At 41.8% G+C, this 19008-nt stretch overlaps 2 protein-coding genes across 6 annotated transcripts; one reads left to right on the top strand and one right to left on the bottom strand.

The window, feature by feature from the left end:
• Positions 1-248: 248 nt before the first annotated feature.
• Positions 249-9401, top strand: wdr21 (WD repeat domain 21). Its single transcript, XM_034150442.1, has 13 exons — positions 249-782; positions 891-1030; positions 1470-1627; positions 1772-1854; positions 2645-2747; positions 3491-3634; positions 3749-3798; positions 3919-3998; positions 4130-4222; positions 4545-4642; positions 5480-5656; positions 6198-6312; positions 8670-9401. The coding sequence occupies exons 1-13, from the start codon at positions 670-672 to the stop codon at positions 8903-8905; spliced, it is 1590 nt and encodes a 529-aa protein (XP_034006333.1). The 5' UTR covers positions 249-669; the 3' UTR covers positions 8906-9401.
• Positions 9335-18918, bottom strand: zfyve1 (zinc finger, FYVE domain containing 1). 5 transcript variants are annotated; one of them, XM_034150438.1, is made up of 13 exons: positions 18365-18918; positions 17679-18206; positions 17296-17593; positions 16399-16659; positions 16067-16281; positions 15842-15948; positions 15078-15186; positions 14893-14990; positions 14156-14273; positions 13784-13954; positions 12925-13105; positions 11563-11676; positions 9335-10864 (listed from the first exon to the last, which is right to left on the bottom strand). In XM_034150438.1, exons 2-13 carry the CDS (start codon positions 18165-18167, stop codon positions 10632-10634), a joined length of 2394 nt encoding a protein of 797 aa, XP_034006329.1. In that variant the 5' UTR covers positions 18168-18206; positions 18365-18918; the 3' UTR covers positions 9335-10631. The 5 variants fall into 5 exon arrangements, with proteins under 5 accessions (XP_034006329.1, XP_034006330.1, XP_034006331.1 ...); XM_034150439.1 differs by having other exon boundaries at positions 18670-18918; XM_034150440.1 differs by having other exon boundaries at positions 18690-18918.
• Between the last annotated feature and the right edge of the window lie 90 nt (positions 18919-19008).

Below are 19008 nucleotides of genomic sequence, written 5' to 3'. Positions count from 1 at the left end.
GTCATGATCTCCTCTTTAGTTGTGAGTTAGGGGTTTTGATAGCTGTGTGAAAAGTAATCCACCAGTAATCTATTTTTAATTCATTCGAAATGTCTGAAGATAAAAGGAAATGCACCTAGTATGGTGACTACATATGTTGCCTTAGTATTTTAAAATATGTTGACTGCCATCAATCAAATGACGGCATGAAATAAGACAAATCCCTTTACATTATTATTCTGATGCGTGGCTGAAACGTTTACAAAGAAAACAACCAATGTGTGCCTGCAACGTCAGGCGCTTTTGTTAGCAATCAGCCAATGAATGGCATTTGGAGGCGGGACAACATGGCCGGAACTAAATATACAGCAATTAGCCTGTTAGCTCATGTGGTCTTAAAACTGTAACCTAAACTCCGTTTATTAAGAAAATAAAGACTGTTTACACTCAAAGGAAAGTGTCTTCAATAACATATTAAACCCGTCTTTACGTTTACTGTACAGCATTGCTTTAAAAGTGTCACAAAAGATGTGTAGTTGATGTTACCTTAAAATGCTAAAGATTGCCACTTGCTAACTTGGCTAACAAGTAAACATGCTACATCAACTAGCCTTACACACTCGTACACACTGAAGTTATTGAAAGACAGCGTGTGGCGAGGAGCCTTACTGTTAGACCTAAACAGCAGGAATGAAGAAGTGGAACTGGAAAGAAGGACAGCGACCGTACAAGCGACGAGGTGGTGGACAACGCCATGGATGGTACAGGGGAAACCGGCAAAGATTAACACAGGACGAACAGTCGTAAGTGATAGTAAATATTGAAGCTTAGTTCTGTTAAAGAATGTGATATGTGTTCAATAGGGCAGGGGTTGTGACGTCAGTAAGAGACAAGGTGTGTTGCGTTCACAGGTCTGGATATAATGAGGAAGGGCCGTCAATTAGACCACCTCAGAGGAGAAATGAAAACCACCAGTCCTCGTCCTCCTCGTCTTCCTCTTCTTCCTCCCCATCTTCTTCTTCATCCTCTAAGACCAGCAGTGCTGCACCAGGTGAGAACAACTGACCAACCTCTTCCAAAATTGAAAAACAATAGCACAGAATTGTATTTGTTTTTGGCAGTAAGCTGTCATTTTATAAAGACTTGATCAGAAAACACACAATCCTTTATACCCTTTATTTGGACTACTTGCACCTTACTACAGAAATATCCCAGGGATACATAAACATGACACCTAACCTAAACTATCTGTATTTGATCTATAGTACATGTATTTTAAGTATTGCAGTATTTGTATGCCTTGTCTTCTATCTTGTTGTTTGCAACTTCTGTTCTATGTACTGTTCAAATATAGATGATAAAAAAAGTCTGTCTCTTATCTTAAGAAAAGATAATTATTCTGTTAACAACATAATCATGGATGGCTGTAACTTGAATTACAAGAACAAAAGGTATCCATGCCTAATATCATCACCCGGTTCTTTTTCCAGAGCTTCCTGGGTTCTACTTCGACTCTGAGAAAAATCGCTACTTCCGCCTGTTGCCCGGACACAACAACTGTAACCCGCTGACCAGAGAGCAGCTGAAGGAAAAAGAAAGAGAGAAAGAAAGAAACAAGATGCTGGCGGAGGATGAAAAGCCCAGGAAAGTAAGTCCGCGGAGAGGAAATGATGGCAATTCTTCTGAAGCTTTTAGCGTTTATGAGGTTGTTTCGTGTGCTTGAAGCTTCAGTTACAATTGTTTCCCTTAATGCGTGGGTTTGATTATTGATCATGTATTATCTTCTTTATAGAAAGCACCAAGAAAAGGACTGAACACTTCACTTCTGCTGCAGAAAAGACACCTTGGCATGTTACCTGAGAACTCGTATTGCAGGTATCGCATCGCACTGTTCTCAATCAATGTTGAACATGGAGCTGTTTCTTGTATCCTATCCACAGCTGTAATACATTAGAGAGAAAGAAACCAAACAAACACAGTCAAACTTTAATGATAATCAGTTCTGTATGTGCTGAGGGAGTTTTCTTTGCGGCATTGCCGAGCCGCTAATCATGATGCAAATCGTTTTTGACGAGTTGGAAAACAGTCATAGAGGAACATGCTATAACTTATTTAGGATATTGTGCTGCCTGTCAGTTCTAATTGTAAGAATGAAACTGACACATAGTTGTAACCCAAATGCAATTAGATAAGTCTTTTTGCTTAACATTTCCATAAATACATAAAAACATGGATAAGGATTTGCATCTAAAGGTTATTTTCCTCATCGATTAATCTCCCATGTATTTTCAAGATTGATCAATTACTTATTTGATCTACAAAATGTCAGAAATTGTGAAAAACATCCATCCTGGTTTCTAAAGGTCTAAGTGTCCAAAACTCAAAGATATTCTTCTTAAACATTATACAAAGCATACATAATCAGGTAATGATATTTGAGGGACTGAAATTGTAATTTTAGGCCAGCTTTGCATGAAAAATGTACTTAAACCATAATCGATTATCAAAGTAGTTGGCGATGATTTTTCTCTTGATCGATTTATCAATGAGACGATTTATAGTCAGTTCTAACACAGGCATTGTCAGATGGTGGTGAGGAGAAGCGTTATTGATTTAGTTGAGATGATTGTCCTTTCATGTTACCGTGGTTACTGTGTGTCTCCAGGCTGGTGCATGAAGTGAAGGTCAGTGGAATGAGACGCCACCAACTAGAGATCCAGAGCACGGACAACAGCAACCCCAACACAGACAACTTCAGACTCATAGTGGTGAGAACGCACACACGCACACCACACACTACACACCCAACCCAGTCTCACGGCATTTCGTGTTATAGTCACAACATTAATTTAATCTATTGATTCGTGGTCACCAACATGATTTCCCCCTTTTTTTCGTGTCACACAGAACGATTTTAGAAGCAATGTATTTCTATTGGTAGTATATTTCGTGCCTGCACCACGTCTTTTTGTCCGGTCGGGTCTTGGAAGACCGGAAGCTGTGTGGTTCATAAAAACATGTTCTTACTCAATATCAAGCCACGATTATTGTTTGTATTTTAAATAGTATAATGTCGGACTTTTTTTGCCGTCCGTGAGGAAAAGAAATGGGGCTCAGAGCCTCAGAATACTGAAATCTGTATTTTTTTAAATCTTTTTTTCCTTCTAATTTGTTATTCTTTTCTAAATAACACACTGTTATTTACTCAACAATAACACACAATTATCCTTGTTTTTATTTATTTGTTTAATTCTATAATCTCTGGCTTTTTTGGTGTCCGTCAGGAAGTGAATTTCAAAATAAAGTAACAGGAAACAGACGTAGGCCTACTGTATATGGGTCATTTCGAGCATCATTGCGATACACACCCACTGAACTGATTACCCAAGATCCTCAGCTATGGTTTAAGCTCGGTGATTGGATGTTTTAGCCGCAATGCACGTTGGGATATGGTGGTTTTTTTTGGTGACATCTTTTGGAAGTCAAACCTTTTCTTCTTCTTCTTCCTCAGGGGGACTCAGCATGTGAGCGGGTGTTCACGGTGAATGATGTGTCACACGGCGGCTGCAAGTACGGCATCATGAACTTCAGCAGCAGCAGCCGGGGGTCCCTGTCTGTGGAAATGTGCGACAACCTCTACTTCACAAACCGCAAGGTGGGAGCTTTTAACAGCTTACACTGTCTGCAGACCAATGTTCCACCTAACATTTCAAGAAATCCCTCTGTATTATACTAAGATAAATCCAATAAATCCATTTGGCTGTTTCAGGTGAATTCCATCTGCTGGGCCTCGGTCAACTACCCGGACTCCCACGTCTTGTATCCTTTTTCAGCTACTGTAGTTGTCTTTTTTATTTTTTTATAATTTAACATGCCTTAAAACACATGTGCAGCTTGAGACAACACAAGTATATTTCCCTTGACCTATCTGACCGTCAGGCTGTGTCTGGTCGGAGCGGCGGACACCCCCGGCTGCGTCAGTTTACTTCCTGCTTCCCTCTTCAGCAACTCCAACCCAGGTTGTACTGAGTAGAATCCTATCAGGTTTCTCACGCTATTTAGGACACTCATATTAGCCTACTTTGTTTCAAAAACACATTTCATTTTGTTTGTTTGCATCCACATTTTAACATTTCTCCTCTCTCCTCAGACCAGCCCGGGATGCTGTGTAGCTTCAAGATATCCTCCGCCTGGTCTTGTGCTTGGTGCCTCAACCCCCAGTTTGACAAGACCTTTAGCACTGGTCTGTATTCATCATCTTTCAACTCATGATAATTATAAGCAGATCATTATTATATCCTGCTTCTGTAGAGGCGTACATTTGTTGGCTTGTATATAGCTTTGGAGTGTTAAACAATCTATTAAATAATGCTCTATATGTTTGGATGGAATAAATGTACAGCAACACATGATTGCTTTGGAATACAGAGTCATCGAGAGAGATTGTTGCCTATGTGAGAGAGCATATGTTGCCAGAAAATGTTGTGTTATCTGATTAGGCATACTTTTCCTTTTCACAATCGTATTAATCTAAAAAAATGATGTGTTCTTGCATGTGATGGCAGGCCTGTCTCGAAGGGTAATTGTGAAAGATGCCGAGACGGGACGAACGCAGACGTACAGCACCGGTAGCGATGTGCTGGCTCAGCAGTTTGCCCTTAGGGTGAGTCATCTGATACATTCAAGTGATGAAATGACTGGTAACATGCTATAGTTTGGCTTGTGACAAAGGACACTGTAAGAGAGAAAATAATGGACCCTTAGCCGCTTTCACACCAAGTACTTTGCCGTACTTAGTTCCCAGCACTTAGTACCCCCATGGAACTAAAGAGCAGATCGCGTTCACACCGGAATAAGTTCCCTGAGGGAAGATTACGCAAATGAAGCCGCTGACGTCCCTTCTTCTTCTTCTGCTTTGGGTTTACTGGCAGGCCGCAAACAACTTCACGGCGGCCGGAAGTCCCCGGAGTTGGGGACTGGCTTCAGTAGAAGCTGCTGTGAAGTCCACTGAGACAAATGTAACATTTGTGATATTGGGCTATATAAATAAACATTGATTGATTGATTGATTGACTCCCAGCAGCTTATACCGAAGCCTTCCGAGTAAATTGCCAGAACGCCGACACCTCCTCATCACTCCACCGCTCCCATGTTTTTTTTTGTGTTGCCATAAGTTATTCTCTCTCCGTTGGTGCGCGGGGCTAATGCTAATAATGCTAATGCCAGCAAATATAATGGAGGCTGCACAAAACTTTTCAGAGTTTTACGGAGCGTGGTTTAAAATTCGCCCAGCCAATCAGAAATTGGAACTTTTTTCTCCCCAGGAAAGTACCACCTCTCTAGCAGGCACTAAAAAGGGGGTAAAAGTTCTCATGAACTAAGTTCTCTTTTTGGTGTGAACGCAAAATCCCACGAACTATCGGAACTAAACGGGAAAAGTACGGGCAAAAGTACTCAGGTGTGAAAGCGCCTAATGTGAAACACCTCCTTTTCCCCCCAGGACCCAGTGCTGTTTAACGGTTGCCGGTCAGGAGAGATCTTCAGCATCGACCTGCGGCAGCGCGGCCGCAGGGATCAGAGCTGGAAGGCCAGCCGCTTCCATCAGGAGTCAGCCATCACCTCCGTACGCGTCCTGCAGGATGAGAACTACCTGCTCGCTGCTGACATGCTGGGCCAGGTCAGGCTATTGGCTTTACGAATAGATTTTGGGTTCTGATCGTTGGTACGACATTAAGTTGTAAACAGCTAGTATGTTGATGATGTTTAGGTCCTGAGATGAGGCTAATGACACAAGTGGAAAAAGATAACGGATCATTTAAAAAAAAAAAAGGAATGCACACAGCTAATAATGAGAAATGTATGTTATATATTATTCGATAATGAAATCATACCCGATAAATTACCTGCCGTTGAAGCCAAAAAAATCTTCAGAAGAAGACATTACGACTGCAATGTGCAATTGATGTTCTAGTTTGATTGACTAGAAAAAAAAGCAATGAAGTGAGCCATATCAGGTGTGCATAAACTACAGGTTATGAACTTAGTTTGAAAATAAAATAAATATTGAAAATAATGGTTACCGTACCATATCCTTTATGAAAAGCGTGTATTTAGTTGGTGACAAAAAAAAAATCCATTAAGCATCCCTTCTTAAAAAAATGTCAACCCACATGAATGCTAATATTGCTAACATTGTGTTTTTCTTGAATTCTGTGCAGATTAAACTGTGGGATGTGCGTGCGACAAAGCCTGTGCAGGAGTACAAAGGGCACTACAATGAGCACGCCTACCTTCCCATTCATGTCAACGAGCCAGAGGGACTCTTATTGGCAGGTAGGAGACAACACAACACAACATGCTCACATCAACATACTGTGGCTTTGAAAATGTTCACTTAATTTATGCCAGTTAACTACTTACCTACCAGGTTACACCACTATGCGCTAGGGCTGTGCAATTAATCGTATTTTAATCTGGATTACGATTTTGGCTTGCAACGATTATGAAAACAACGTAATAAAAAAAAAACAGATTATTTTGCTGCATTCCCTTTCGCAATGATGCTCTCAATTTGTATTGCGTTATACATCCTCCCCGCGCGTGCGAGTCCACCCCTCCCTAAAAGCCCTCTCAGCCAGGTTGTGTTGTGACTTGCAGTCTGTTTAATAAATCCATATAAACACGTTACAAGGGAAGCTTTAGTTGCCGTGTCTTTATTCTCCGGTCTCTAGCGTTCAGTCAATTTTCACTGACCTCGTCAAACCGGAGCCTCTTAGCTACTTCCGGTTTCCTGATAAGGGGTTACCAAAATAAGAGCACTGCGTGTAGCAGTATAATTAAACATTACAGGTTGTGAGTGACATTAGTTATCATATTTATATATGCAGTGCTTGAATTGGAATAAAAAAGGTGCCAGTACTCTAAATCAGCAACTGTTTCAAGGCAATTTTATTTATACAGCCCAAAAACAAGAATTTGGCTCAAAGTCATATAGTATATCCTATAATGCTGGTGGGTTTGTCTCTTTACTGTATATTTTAGAAAGGCTCACTGTGCTTAAAAAAAGTATGAAAGGCAGCGGATATGGCTAAAGCCTGACTCCTACTGGCGGCTGGTTAAATGGCTCCTCGTCCCTGAGTACACTCACGCATCTTTCCGCAGCTTGCTTTTGAATTGCTTCACGTGAAGCAGATTTAAGTATGTACATGGGCTTGTGATTCTTTGTGTTCTTTGATTTTTTTTCTCAGGCTAGCTTGTTGTTTGCACTTGTCACTACCGAAATGAGACACTGCACACTCACCCCATTCAATCGAGAGTTTCAGTCCTTGTCCAGTGTGTTTTCCCAAAGGTTTGACCTCTTTACATATCCGACATCCCAGCTTTTTGTCTTTAACAACGAGCCATTCATTGGTCTTGCAAAAATATTCCACCTGGTCCAGGCCCGGTTCCAGAACAAAATGACTCAGGGTGCATCTGAGATTAGAGGGGGATGCAGTGGTAAAGTGCTATTTTTATAAGTGGGGAGTGGACTTAACACCCTCTAGGGGGGAAGATTTTTTTTTAAATATTGAAGTTAAATGCATCAATCTGATGCACTTTGAGAGCAAAATGAAGAGATCTATGGATACATCTCAACATCCATATGAAACAGAACTGTAAACAGATTTACTTTTTCTTTATGGATATTTTAAAAATCACTCCCCTTTTAAACTCTATTCTTGTTTTACTGTCATATAGTATTTCATTTTTAGTGAGTTACTCAGATGAGTACCAGGAGACAGCGTTTGGTACTCTGGTACAATTGTGGTGAAGGCATCTGAGTTGGATGTATTTGAACCGAAATGTCTACATGCATACTGTAGCAGAAGATGGCATCTTTTTTACAGGAAATTCCAGCCAATCTCTGTTTTTAAACCATGAGCTGCAAAATGAGCGCCTTACCCCACTGTACAGGCGAGTTGGGAACTTGTTTAAATATACCTGGGCAGGCTCTGTTTTGCCGAGGTCCTCTGGCACTTGCGGGCCGCCGAGGGGTGGCGGTGTTTGGGGCGACGAAGACGGCTGCTCCGGGGGCGAGGCGGGCAAAGCCGCCGGCACCTCGTCATGAGGTGCCACCGCATCTACTGAGTACCGCCGTACCGGCATCGTGCCGGTACTCAGTAAGAAGTAACGGTACCAGATGGGTAAAAATCTGAAGTCCCAGTACTGCGTACCAGTGAGTACCAGCCCAATTCAAGCACTGTATATATGTTTAGTAGGTTGTGGTAGTGCGCTCCAAAATATTTGTTTATCTTCTTTATTGGTATTTATTATTTTGATATTATTTATTTAAATGTAGATATAAATGTATAATTTATTTATTATTGTTTTTTCAGTTGAATTATACTTAAAGTTCAGGGTAATCAACTGTTAAAAACATACTGTTCAAATTATTATTTTAATTTGTTTTAAAGTTCAATAAATTGATGTTTTCAAAGTCAATGAATAATCGTATTTAATAATCGTGATATCAATATTGACCAGAAATAATCGTGATTATGATTTTTGCCGTAATCGCACAGCCCTACTATGCGCTGACATACTGTACTTAGTGCAAGTCAACATGCTCTTGAGCCAGTTGCAGATTAATGTTGCTTTCCGACCAGATTGGAAAGAGAAAAAACGATTTTCCTCCTCTGTTCCTTCCCCAGTCGGTCAGGATTGCTACACCAGGTTATGGAGCCTCAAAGATGGCCACCTATTGAGGACTATCCCATCGCCCCACCCGGCCGCAAACGACATGATCCCCAGCGTGGTCTTCTCCTCCAAGCTGGGCGGCTGCAGGGGGCTCCCCGGCCTGCTCATGGCCGTCAAACACGACCTTTACTACTTCCCGTACAACACCGACTACCAGGAAGGAGAAGAGCAGCCAGCCGGCTCCGTATGAAAAGACTGAAAACTGACGAATCTTCTCAAAACAAGGACTTGCCAAATGTATGGAAGGAGTTTTATTCATATACAAAATATTTAGGTATTTTATAAAGACAAGGTTTGGCCAGTATGCAGTTCATTTACACAGGTTTGCTTCCATATAGGGGGTTACAATCAAGTCTCGATGGGTGGTTTTTATTATGTTATTGTAATAGACATGTGGCATACATGGCTATTACCGAAGTTAAGAAATCTGTAACATTTACAAGAAAAAGTGCCCTTACTTAAGAATTGGATGATTTTTTTATATGTTATTTAGGATTTTTTTTATCTGATTTGAAAAGGATGGTGCTGCGCTCATAATGTAAATCGACACCATGTCTTGTTCTAAAGAAATTATTGATATCTAATGCTTTGTATTTGCTCCTAAATGACACAGAGAGACTGAGTTTCTGCAGTTTATTACATACTGTATGAGCATACATGTGCATAAAGGTATTGATTTGTTCCTTTTGATATTTTGTATTCATTGAACATCTTTCTCTGAGACAGGGACAGTAATACGATTCCTATTAATTCAGCTTATTTGTGGAATTGGTAGCCAACTCTCCCAATCAGTCACTTAAAAAATAAAATCCAGTCCTCACAACCCCTTAGTGTTCAGTCGGAAGCCCTAGCTGCATCCTCATGATGTCTTTGTCAGATAATTGTACAGTACAGTCTCAAACGTTGCTCCTAGCTACACAGCCTGATTAGACAGAGTAAACACTCTAAATATTTTCCTTGTTTTGAGGGGCCAGCCTCAAAGATGTTTTCAAGTTATTTTTGTTCTGTTCCATATTGCTACTGTGAGCCAGCCACTCTATAAAATCAGTTCCTGTTGCAGTTCATCAGATGTGTATTGTAAGCAAATAGTACTTCAACATAAAAACAACACAAGCCTTTCAAAAAAATATCCCTATTAGAGTAAACTTTTTCCCCTTATATGTATATTCTATGTTACATTTAAACAATGTGGACAGCGTTATTAAGGCTGTTCTGATCTGCCCATTCAAATCTTATTATATAAGAAGTTAAGTAATTCTATAAGTAGGAATGCATCTCGATGCTACAGTACATTATTGGCTTCTGATTGTTCTAATCCTCTTGAAGAAGAGGAGGGAAACTACTCCATTTAAAAAGGACCATAATTCATTTTGGTGGATCATTCTTTCAGGGTTTCTCTGAAGTGCTATATCCACGGGCTCCAGCGGAAACATTCTCAGGATAAAAGTGCTTACCTGGGATCAGTTTAAGACGCATCTATTATCTAACAGTTCACACATGTAGCCCCAGACTAATTATAATAGTACTAGTGGGTCACACTGGGAGGGATTGTCATAGGGGTTGTACATCAGTACACATTTGAAAAGGATTAGGGGTACATGGATATTTACCGCACTCAATTGTAAGCATTAACACTTAAAACTCACTTTCATAAAACGCTAGCAAGCAGTTTTATCTCTCCTCCCTTCTTGATATTCAAGTCTTACTCTGTCTGACATTCTTCACAGTGTAAAATATAGGCATATTTAAGTGAAAGAACATTAAGGGACTGACGAATCGTTTTAAAAACCTGCCACAGACAGTCTATTGGCAGCCAAGAAATGCCGCTAAAAGAGACAAAAACGGAACTGAAGCCTTTTAGCCAATTTCCAGTTTTCTGACAGGCGTCCTCAAACAGCCTCCTCCTCCTCGTCCTGCTAGAGCTCCCCTGGTTTTTGGTTGCAGCCGGTGCAGACCCTCACCGGGTGGTCCCAGCCGCGGGAGGGCACGGGGCGGCGCTCCTGAGAGCAGTCGCCGCACACGCCCTGTCCACAGGAGCGGCAGTGGTGAATGGAGAGGCGCGGGGAGAACTCCTTCTGGCACTCGCTGCAGGAGTGGATGTCCTGATCTGGGACCCAGTAGGCCGGCCGGGCGGCGTCCTTCACCAGGCCTGGACGCACAGGAGAGAGAGGGGAGGGGGGGGGGGTTATTCTAACAACAGCCGGGTAGAGTGCTTCAGTTAAAGCTGTAAGAATACTCTATTTATCGCCAGAGGAAATTGGATCTTCTAACAGTTGTTCCATTTGAGAAAATATTAGCATCAACACAGAGACGTTACATTTAAAACGTGCACATTGTAAAGAAAATAATGCGCATATTGTAAAGTGGTGGAAAATAACTAAGTGCATTTAATCAACCACTGTATTTTTCAAAAGTGTTTTGTCATACTTATACTTTACCTGAATATGTCTATTTAATGCTACTTTATGATTCTTCTCCATTGCAATTTTGAGGGAAATATTGTGCTTTTTACTCCATTATATTTTGTTTTACTTGATTTATTACAAATAACATAAATACATTGGCTCAACATTGACGAACTATACCATTACAATGCTCTTAGATGTATTTGTAAGCCTTAACAACTGTAGTATAATAAGTTATATCAATAAAATACTTTGGAAAGAGAAATTGTGCATGAGTACTTCTGATAGTTTAAGTACATTTAGCTCAAAATACTTCTGCACTTCTACTTAAGTATTTTTGTTCTAATATAGGTATTTTAAGACAAAAGTATTTCTACTTATAGTGGGTCGATTCCCCTCCCACCACAGATTGGTTTTGATAATCGACCGATGTAATGCTCACCCAGAGGGATGTCGATGGCCCCCACTACAGCTCCTAAAGTGTTCTGCACCGCCTCCCCCACCTTCCTCGCTATCAGGGTGCCTCCCTCCTCCTCCAGGGCAGCGTCCAGTAACTCTGCAACAAGCAAAGATGTGCACAGAAATTCAGGCACTCACATAATGTTTTAAAGAGCAACATAACTTAATTATAATTAAGGTAACACAATATTATTTCCGTGACCTAGACAGTTCAATACCAATATATGGAAATATGAGCTGCTTTCTCAATCTTGATTTTAAGGACTACATTTTTTGGAATAGGGAAAGTTGTCTTTGTAGCTAAGAGCTTTGGACTGTCTCAGACCAAAAGCAAGGCAAGACCATTTTAATTGTATAGCACATTTCAATCATTCTGTCATTTCAAGGTGCTTTAAACCGAAAATAATACAAGCATTTAAAGGTCCCATGTCATGCTTTTCCGGTTATTACCCGTCCCCTTGTGAGTTATGAAGGACTTTCTGCATGTAAACGGTCTGCAAAGTCACAAACCCTCAAAGTACACCCTGTAGAGAGTAAAACTCTAACACAGAAAAGACCTGTCTATGCTGCCCCAGAACGCCTCGTTGGACATTTCTCTTTTTCCATTGTTTTCTTCCTGGGTACGGTGACGTGCTCATACCCAAATGGACCAATCCGTGGAGCTCCTCACACACACACACTCTCTCAGCGGCAAAACTGTGACGCGCTGGGGGGGTTGCGGGTGCTAGTGGAGCCTCGCAGATGGGGGTGCTGCAGCCCCATCGCTGTCTCACAGACCCCACGCAGGAAATGAACCCAGCTCACACTGTCCGCTCCTCGCAACGTCCCGCCAACACGGCACCCAGACCCCACGCAGCATTCTCATCTGTTTGTCATTACTGGTGTCATTTCCTGGTTGCTAACGCCATTGTAACACATAATCACTGATGTCCCGCTGTAACGGTGGTAGACCATAGTGGTAGACTCATCAGAACAGAGTGGGCGAGCTGACCAATCAGAGCACAGTGGGCTCACAGGGAGGGAGGGGGGGGGGGCAGGAGCTCCAACAAGCCGTTTAGGACAGAGAGTGAATACACATACTATACAGAGATGCTGTTTGAGAAACCAATGTGAGTTTGGATAATTGCACAATAAAAATCTATTCTAGTAGACCTCAACAATGGAATTATGATCAGTAGAAATGGCCATGACATGGGACCTTTAAACGTAGTATAACTTTCAAAGTCATAAAAGCGATTCAAAAGTCAGAAGAATAAATACACAAACTAGCTAAAACAGAATAGTAATAACATATGATTTTTTAAATGGTGCGTAGACATTAAGTCCTATATTAAGAGGGATTTACCAGTGGAGATTTCTCTGTTGTGGAAACACGCGTCGCAGACTCGGACAGGCGTGAGCCCCCAGCCTCTCTCTGGGACCGGGCGGGTTTTTGAGGAGCAGGAGTCACAGAAGCCCTCTCCGCAGGCACGACAGTGGTGCTTTGTGTCGTTGGCCTGGAACTCTTCCCCACATTTAGTGCATTTCTGCAACACAAACAGCGAAGATAACATATGTGTATACAGCCAGTTATACTGCAGATAAACAGTAAGCCCATAGAGCAGGGGTGTCCAAAATGTTTTCACCGAGGGCCACATGCAGAAAAATATACGAAGGGCTGGGCCACTCACTAGAGGTATATTGCCTCATAAGTTCAGTTATAAGTTAGCAAAATCAATCAAATGTAGGTAAATGATGCTCGTGAGTGTTGGCAGCTCATCCCTTCAAACAGAAGCCTCAGATTGATTATAATAAGGAGAAATAGGAAAGGGTGTATTTCAAGCTAGTTATGTTAATAAGTCATTGGGCTTTTTTTTTTAATATAAGATATGTTAGAAAATGTTTCCAACTTTATTTGACTGAATTTATTTGAAAAGTGGTCTTATTAACACATGAATAGTACTGTGTAATATATTTTTACATTCATATTTAAGAAGTACAATATAATACGAGCACAAGTTTAATTTGTGGGCCATATTCCATTATACTTTTTTAATTAGCTGAGGGCCGATTCAAAATGGTCCGCGGGCCGCATTTGGCCCCCTGGGCTGTAGTTTGGACACCCCTGCCATAGAGGATAAGATTATGTTCCTGTCTCTATAGGAAAACTATGTGCAGTTTTAACAGCCGTAATTCATTGGGAATTGAGAGATTAAGTTGCGCACCGTGATGAGGGAGTTTGGAGTCCAGTAGGTGGGAGCGATCTGGTCGGTGAGCCAGGAGGTGACGGCTTTGGCCGGCTTCACGCTGAGTTCCGACACTGACTGAGAAATGTATTTGACTCCATCCAGCAACCTCTGGGCGGCGTTGTTGTTGTCTTTCAGAAAACCGTCAGACTGAGAAAAGGCAAGAGGAGAAAAAAAGGTTGAGTAAGATACAAAGGAATACACTAGCTTCTGATCATACTTTAAAACTATTGTTGGAGAATCTTAATTTGACATTTGTTGTGTACATCGTCAGTTAAATATAAAAAAGTTCATAAACCACATTGGGTAATAGTTTCCTGGGCATCAACATAAAACCCACTGTAGCCTTACCCCGGGCCAGATGTGCTGGATCTCTGTTCTGACCACTGTTTCCACTGGGTCCTGGTTCCCGTACCAGTACTGCCTGCTTCTGTAGATCACTGCACAGTTGGGGCACTCGATAACATACCTGGTCCAAGACAAAGACATTTCAGTTTATAGGGGACAGATTGTGTTGCCTATTGTTCTTGGTTTTATGGCAGAGTAAGAACCATAGGGTCCCATTGTGGGTGTCAGTTTGCCTGCATTAGTGATCTGTTAGAGGCTGTTGACAGCAGAGGGTGAAGTCATAAGTCAAATAAACTACCTTTATGATAATATAACAGCCTTTAGTGCATATAAATTACATTAGTTGGTGATTGGTCTCCTTACTTTAATAATGACAGAAATAAATATACATACATTTTGGATCTATTCCACTTTTGCCTATTATATCTGTGTGTTTAAGCATACATTACCAAGATGGATAAAGGCGTGGATTTTGTTTGTTTTGGATCCAGTTTAAGGGAGGATTCAGACATCAACCAAAACCTAATTTTACCATAAACATTTATACAACCATCCATTAAAAAAACTAGACATAAGCTAATTCAAAAGCATGGTTGTGCACTGTTTGGGTAGGAGAAGCTCATAAAGTAAAGCCTTTTTTTCTGGATTTTTCCCTCTTCTATAGTTCAAGTGGGTTGATCACAGTGCCAGGCAGACATTTCCGATCGTCTTCCTCATGGTTCTGTGGTAGCCGGACTCACCCAGACCAGGCATAGATGGCCAAGCCAAACCACGGTGAGTCAGACGAGGCTGTCGTTTTGGGAACCACTATGACCTCCTTCCCTCCTTCATAGCAGGCCTGAGAAGTTTTAGAAGAGACATTGAGAATCTAACCACGCAGGTAAACTTCAACATGTACAGGCGTGGCATTGGGGCTTGTACTTGCCTTGCAGGTGTAGATGCGGTTGTCATACTGTGCAGAGTAGCGGCAGCGTTGTTTGGCTTCGTGGTCAAGTCCTTCCTTGAGATGATTCATGCTTCTCTTACAGCCTGAACTGAGAGTTAAGGGACAAAAGGCCACATTGTAAAGGGGATATTTTGACAACCATTTCCTAAATTCATACATTTTATTTATATCGTCCTCGACAGGCAACAAATATAAAGAAGAATTACTCTTCCAAATCCAAAAACCAGAGTGCAGTGATGTGCACCAAGTTTAAGTCTGGAACTGCTCCATACACAATGATTTGGGAAATGTGTCATAGATGACTATGAGAGCACTCAGGGGAATGTGTCATTCAAAAAAATGTTGGTTACAAAATTTAAAATACAGCTTTCCTAGGCCATTCAAATAGCATATCGGAATGTACTGGAAACGGCGGTGTTCCCCTTTGATGTTGATTCTTTGACGGTGTCTTTTAAAAAACATTATTCATAAAAACTTTTAAAATACTTAAATTATTTACACTGTTGTTATTTATAGATGCACCAGAGGAAAATTAAATGCTAATACAAAGTGTTTTACATTGTCACAACAAATAGATTTGGCCGACTTTAACTTTTTGTCCTTCGATCAAAGCTTAATTTCATTGTGACTCATTGAATGAAACTATGGAGGTCTGTATGAGAACCAGGGCGAAATAAAAAGGTCTAAAAACGTATACTACGTTAATGAAATGCAAAGGTGGCAGCATTTAGAGAGACACGTACCAACAGCTGAGGCAGAGGCTGGAGCAGGTGAAGTACTCATCCGGAAAGAACGAGTTACTGGCCATGTGTTCATCGGCTATCTCCCCGCTAAAGCGCTCGCTCAGGGCCTGAAAGAAGGAAATAAAGAGACAGAAAGAGTCAATAAAGCTGGCTGTCAATATTGACATTTAAAAATTCGTAAATACATAACACTAGTAGTTTCTGAGGACAATCAAGGGTCTTTACCTGCAGGGCCTTGTAGATGACGCTGGCGGAGCGTGGTGAGCGGGTGGTGTTGTTGTCCAGCTGCTGCTCAAGGCTAAGAAGCAAACCGCTAAAGTCTGTGGGAGGGTTGTAGGTGCGAGTCCCACGGTACTGGATGGAGCTGAACGCTTCTGGAAACAGACCCAGCTTCCTGAAACGCTCCTGGAGAAGACGCTCCACCGATTCTGAGGGTTTGTCTGGAGATGAAGAGCAAAACAGAAAGTGAAGGTGAGAGAACATATGATTCTTTTGACAATCTTTTTCATTTCAGTACATTTAAGTTAAGTTTAGAGAATTAAGAGGGTGACATGTACCTGATCCTAGTAGCTTGGTGTGGACAGTCTCATGAAAGATGATCACAGCAGGGCCCAGAGTGGACAAGGGGACGTCTAGACCACAGCGGGTGGTGGTCGCTTTCAGCTCTTTGGTGAAGTGTTTCAGGTAAGCATCTGATGCATCGCCGAGGAACTTGAAGAGATCGTCATGGAGACGGTCTGCATGGGTTCGGTAGATGACCACATCACAGATGGCCAGGACTTTAAGGAGCAGGCGCGTTCGCTGACCCTGATTTGCTCCTGATGAGAGCAAAATATAATAGTGTTAATGTGTGTCAATTGAGGAAAAACATGCCTCCCAGTACTGATGTTTATTACATGGTATTAAACGGACAGTTCAACCCAAAATAAAAATGAAAACTCTTTTTTTTCTTATACTATTTGTATCAACCTAGATTGTTTTGGTGTGCGTTGCTGAGTGTTGGAGATTAGTTCTTGCTAGAAACCTGCGCTAATTAAAGTGAATGGGGATAGCCTTTCTTCAGTTCGCTAAAGGTTTTACAAATGTTAGTGCTGAGCCGCCTTGCAAATGTATAATTGTTTAGTTTGGTAAAAATAAAGAAGTTCCTACATTAACTGCCCAAAAACAAAGTCCTTAGATCAGCTTGAGTAACCAGTTCATGATTTTTGTAATGAGATATTGCTGTTGAGGTTTTATTAATTACAATTGAATTTCTTTGGGTGCTTTGAACACCAAAAGCCAAGTGTCATCTAGATCCATTGGCAGGCCTCTCTCAAAAAATGTGTACCTCACACCAAAACAATCACTTATTGTAAGTCGCTGCACTTATTGTAAGTCGCTTTGGATAAAAGCGTCAGCTAAATGCAATGTAATGTAATGTAAATAGCACTATAGGTAGGAGAGAAAATATGCACTTTTGAATGTTGGGTGAACTGTCCGTTTAAGCTCTCCCATTGTTGGTCCCATACCAGCTCCAAGCAGTCCCTCTGTGTCAATGACTACCACCCGGTGCACAGGGTCCATAGCGGCCCACACCCCCACGGTGCAGGACTCCTGGGTGGGAGAGGTCTTGAAGACTTCTCGTCCAAGGAAGAAAGTATGGTTCAGGGTGTGAGACTTGCCCTCCCCAGTGTTTCCGAAGATGGAGACCACCTTCAGGAGCTCATCTGACTTGCAATGCAGTCTGCTCACAAAGTCTTCCACATCCTTCACCTGAGAATCCACAAAAGATCAGCCTCATTGTCAAAACAATAATAATAATCTGGAGATGTCAAACTATTTGCTTAAAAGTATTTACCTGCATCTCCTCCCTCTCGTCCACCAAGATGAAGCTGGACACCTTCTCCAGCTCGGCCTTCAGTATCTCCATGTGTGACTCCCCTGCAGCCAGGCAGTTGTCCTGGGGAGCTATTGCAGGAGGGTAGGGAGTCAGAGGGTGCTTCCTCTTGTTGACCCCACTGTGGGTGCGTTTCTGGCAGTCCAAACACAGGTTGGTCTTGCAGCCCTGGCAGCGCACCACCGCCCTGAGCCGTCCACCGTTCACGGGGCAGCTGCTGTCCCCCTTGCAGGAGTCACAGAACGGGACGTGGCCGGGTGCGATCCGAACCCGGTCGTGGTTCCTCATCCTCTCCTGGCGATGGAGCTCCAGCTCGCAGCGGGCACACTGCAGGCTGCCGCATTCATCGCACTCAAACGCAGCCTCGTCTGAACCCCCGCAGGCGTAGCTCTCCTGACAGCCTAGCAATGTGGTCATCCCTTTATCTACAGCTGGACCTTGACCACTCATGTCAAAAGAAATGACAGGTCAGTGGATACCCCTCGGTTACTAAAAGCAAGCGGAAGAAACGCAACGTGTCGGTTCAGTTAAGGAGCTGAAGTGAATTGATGCAATCTTTGTTCAAACTCTGTAAAGAGCAATTTAAACAAAAACTTAAGTACAATACTGTCAAAAAGTAGTGAAATGTTAAGCTTATTACTGCTTACCAATAAGGATATTCAGTCAGTAGTTAACGGGAAGAGTTATACATTTAAACGCCCTTGTTCAGACAAGTGAATGACTTTATGTTTTGGCACAACAGTTTGCTAGCTAACATTAGCTGCCCTGCATCCCCTGTCTTGTTTTGGTAATGCTGCAGCTAACTTGTTTATGCCAAGTTGCTATTTTAAAGTAGCACTGTCAATGTGAGCCATAATGTCTTAAAAAAACACGTTTTGAAAATCAGTAATAAATAGTTTTATTTTGTCACTAACCGACACAAAGAAAGACACTTTCTGAAGAAACAAACAACCTTCGTTTCAGTCGACTGACCTAGCAGTGGTTACTAGTCCAACGGACGACGGCTAACTAAAAGGCTGCCTCCACACAGTCTAAAACCGGACACGTATACTGTCTAACGCACACAGCTGACTGCCACATACAGCTAATGTTGTGAAGAAAGTTAGCTTGCAGGGCTCTTCTGTGTCAGACCACTGTAGATGTTGTTGCTTTTACATCAGCTGATCGGCTTGTTTTTATCCAGAGTTCAAAAGTCACGAAACATGATGCATTCTGGGATATGAAGGATTTGGGAGTTGCAGAGAAAAACATCGGACAATTAATACTTTACTCGGTTTATAAACGATGTAAT

Source organism: Trematomus bernacchii, unplaced genomic scaffold (assembly GCF_902827165.1).
Source record: "Trematomus bernacchii unplaced genomic scaffold, fTreBer1.1, whole genome shotgun sequence".
NCBI classification, from domain to species: Eukaryota; Metazoa; Chordata; class Actinopteri; order Perciformes; family Nototheniidae; genus Trematomus; species Trematomus bernacchii.
Note: the sequence above shows the minus strand (reverse complement) of the source record. Positions and strands in the feature narration are given on the sequence as shown.

Excerpts from the sequence above, each read along its gene's own strand:
- wdr21 (XM_034150442.1), top strand. The coding sequence starts at position 670 with ATGAAGAAGTGGAACTGGAAAGAAGGACAGCGACCGTACAAGCGACGA. Across the intron at positions 4,643-5,479 it reads CTCAGCAGTTTGCCCTTAGG|GACCCAGTGCTGTTTAACGG; the intron begins GTGAGTCATCTG and ends TTTTCCCCCCAG. Across the intron at positions 5,657-6,197 it reads CTGCTGACATGCTGGGCCAG|ATTAAACTGTGGGATGTGCG; the intron begins GTCAGGCTATTG and ends AATTCTGTGCAG.
- zfyve1 (XM_034150437.1), bottom strand. The coding sequence starts at position 18,167 with ATGAGTGGTCAAGGTCCAGCTGTAGATAAAGGGATGACCACATTGCTA. Across the intron at positions 15,949-16,066 it reads TCATCTACAAGGCCCTGCAG|GCCCTGAGCGAGCGCTTTAG; the intron begins GTAAAGACCCTT and ends TCCTTCTTTCAG. Across the intron at positions 14,274-14,892 it reads GCCATCTATGCCTGGTCTGG|GTATGTTATCGAGTGCCCCA; the intron begins GTGAGTCCGGCT and ends GTCTTGGACCAG.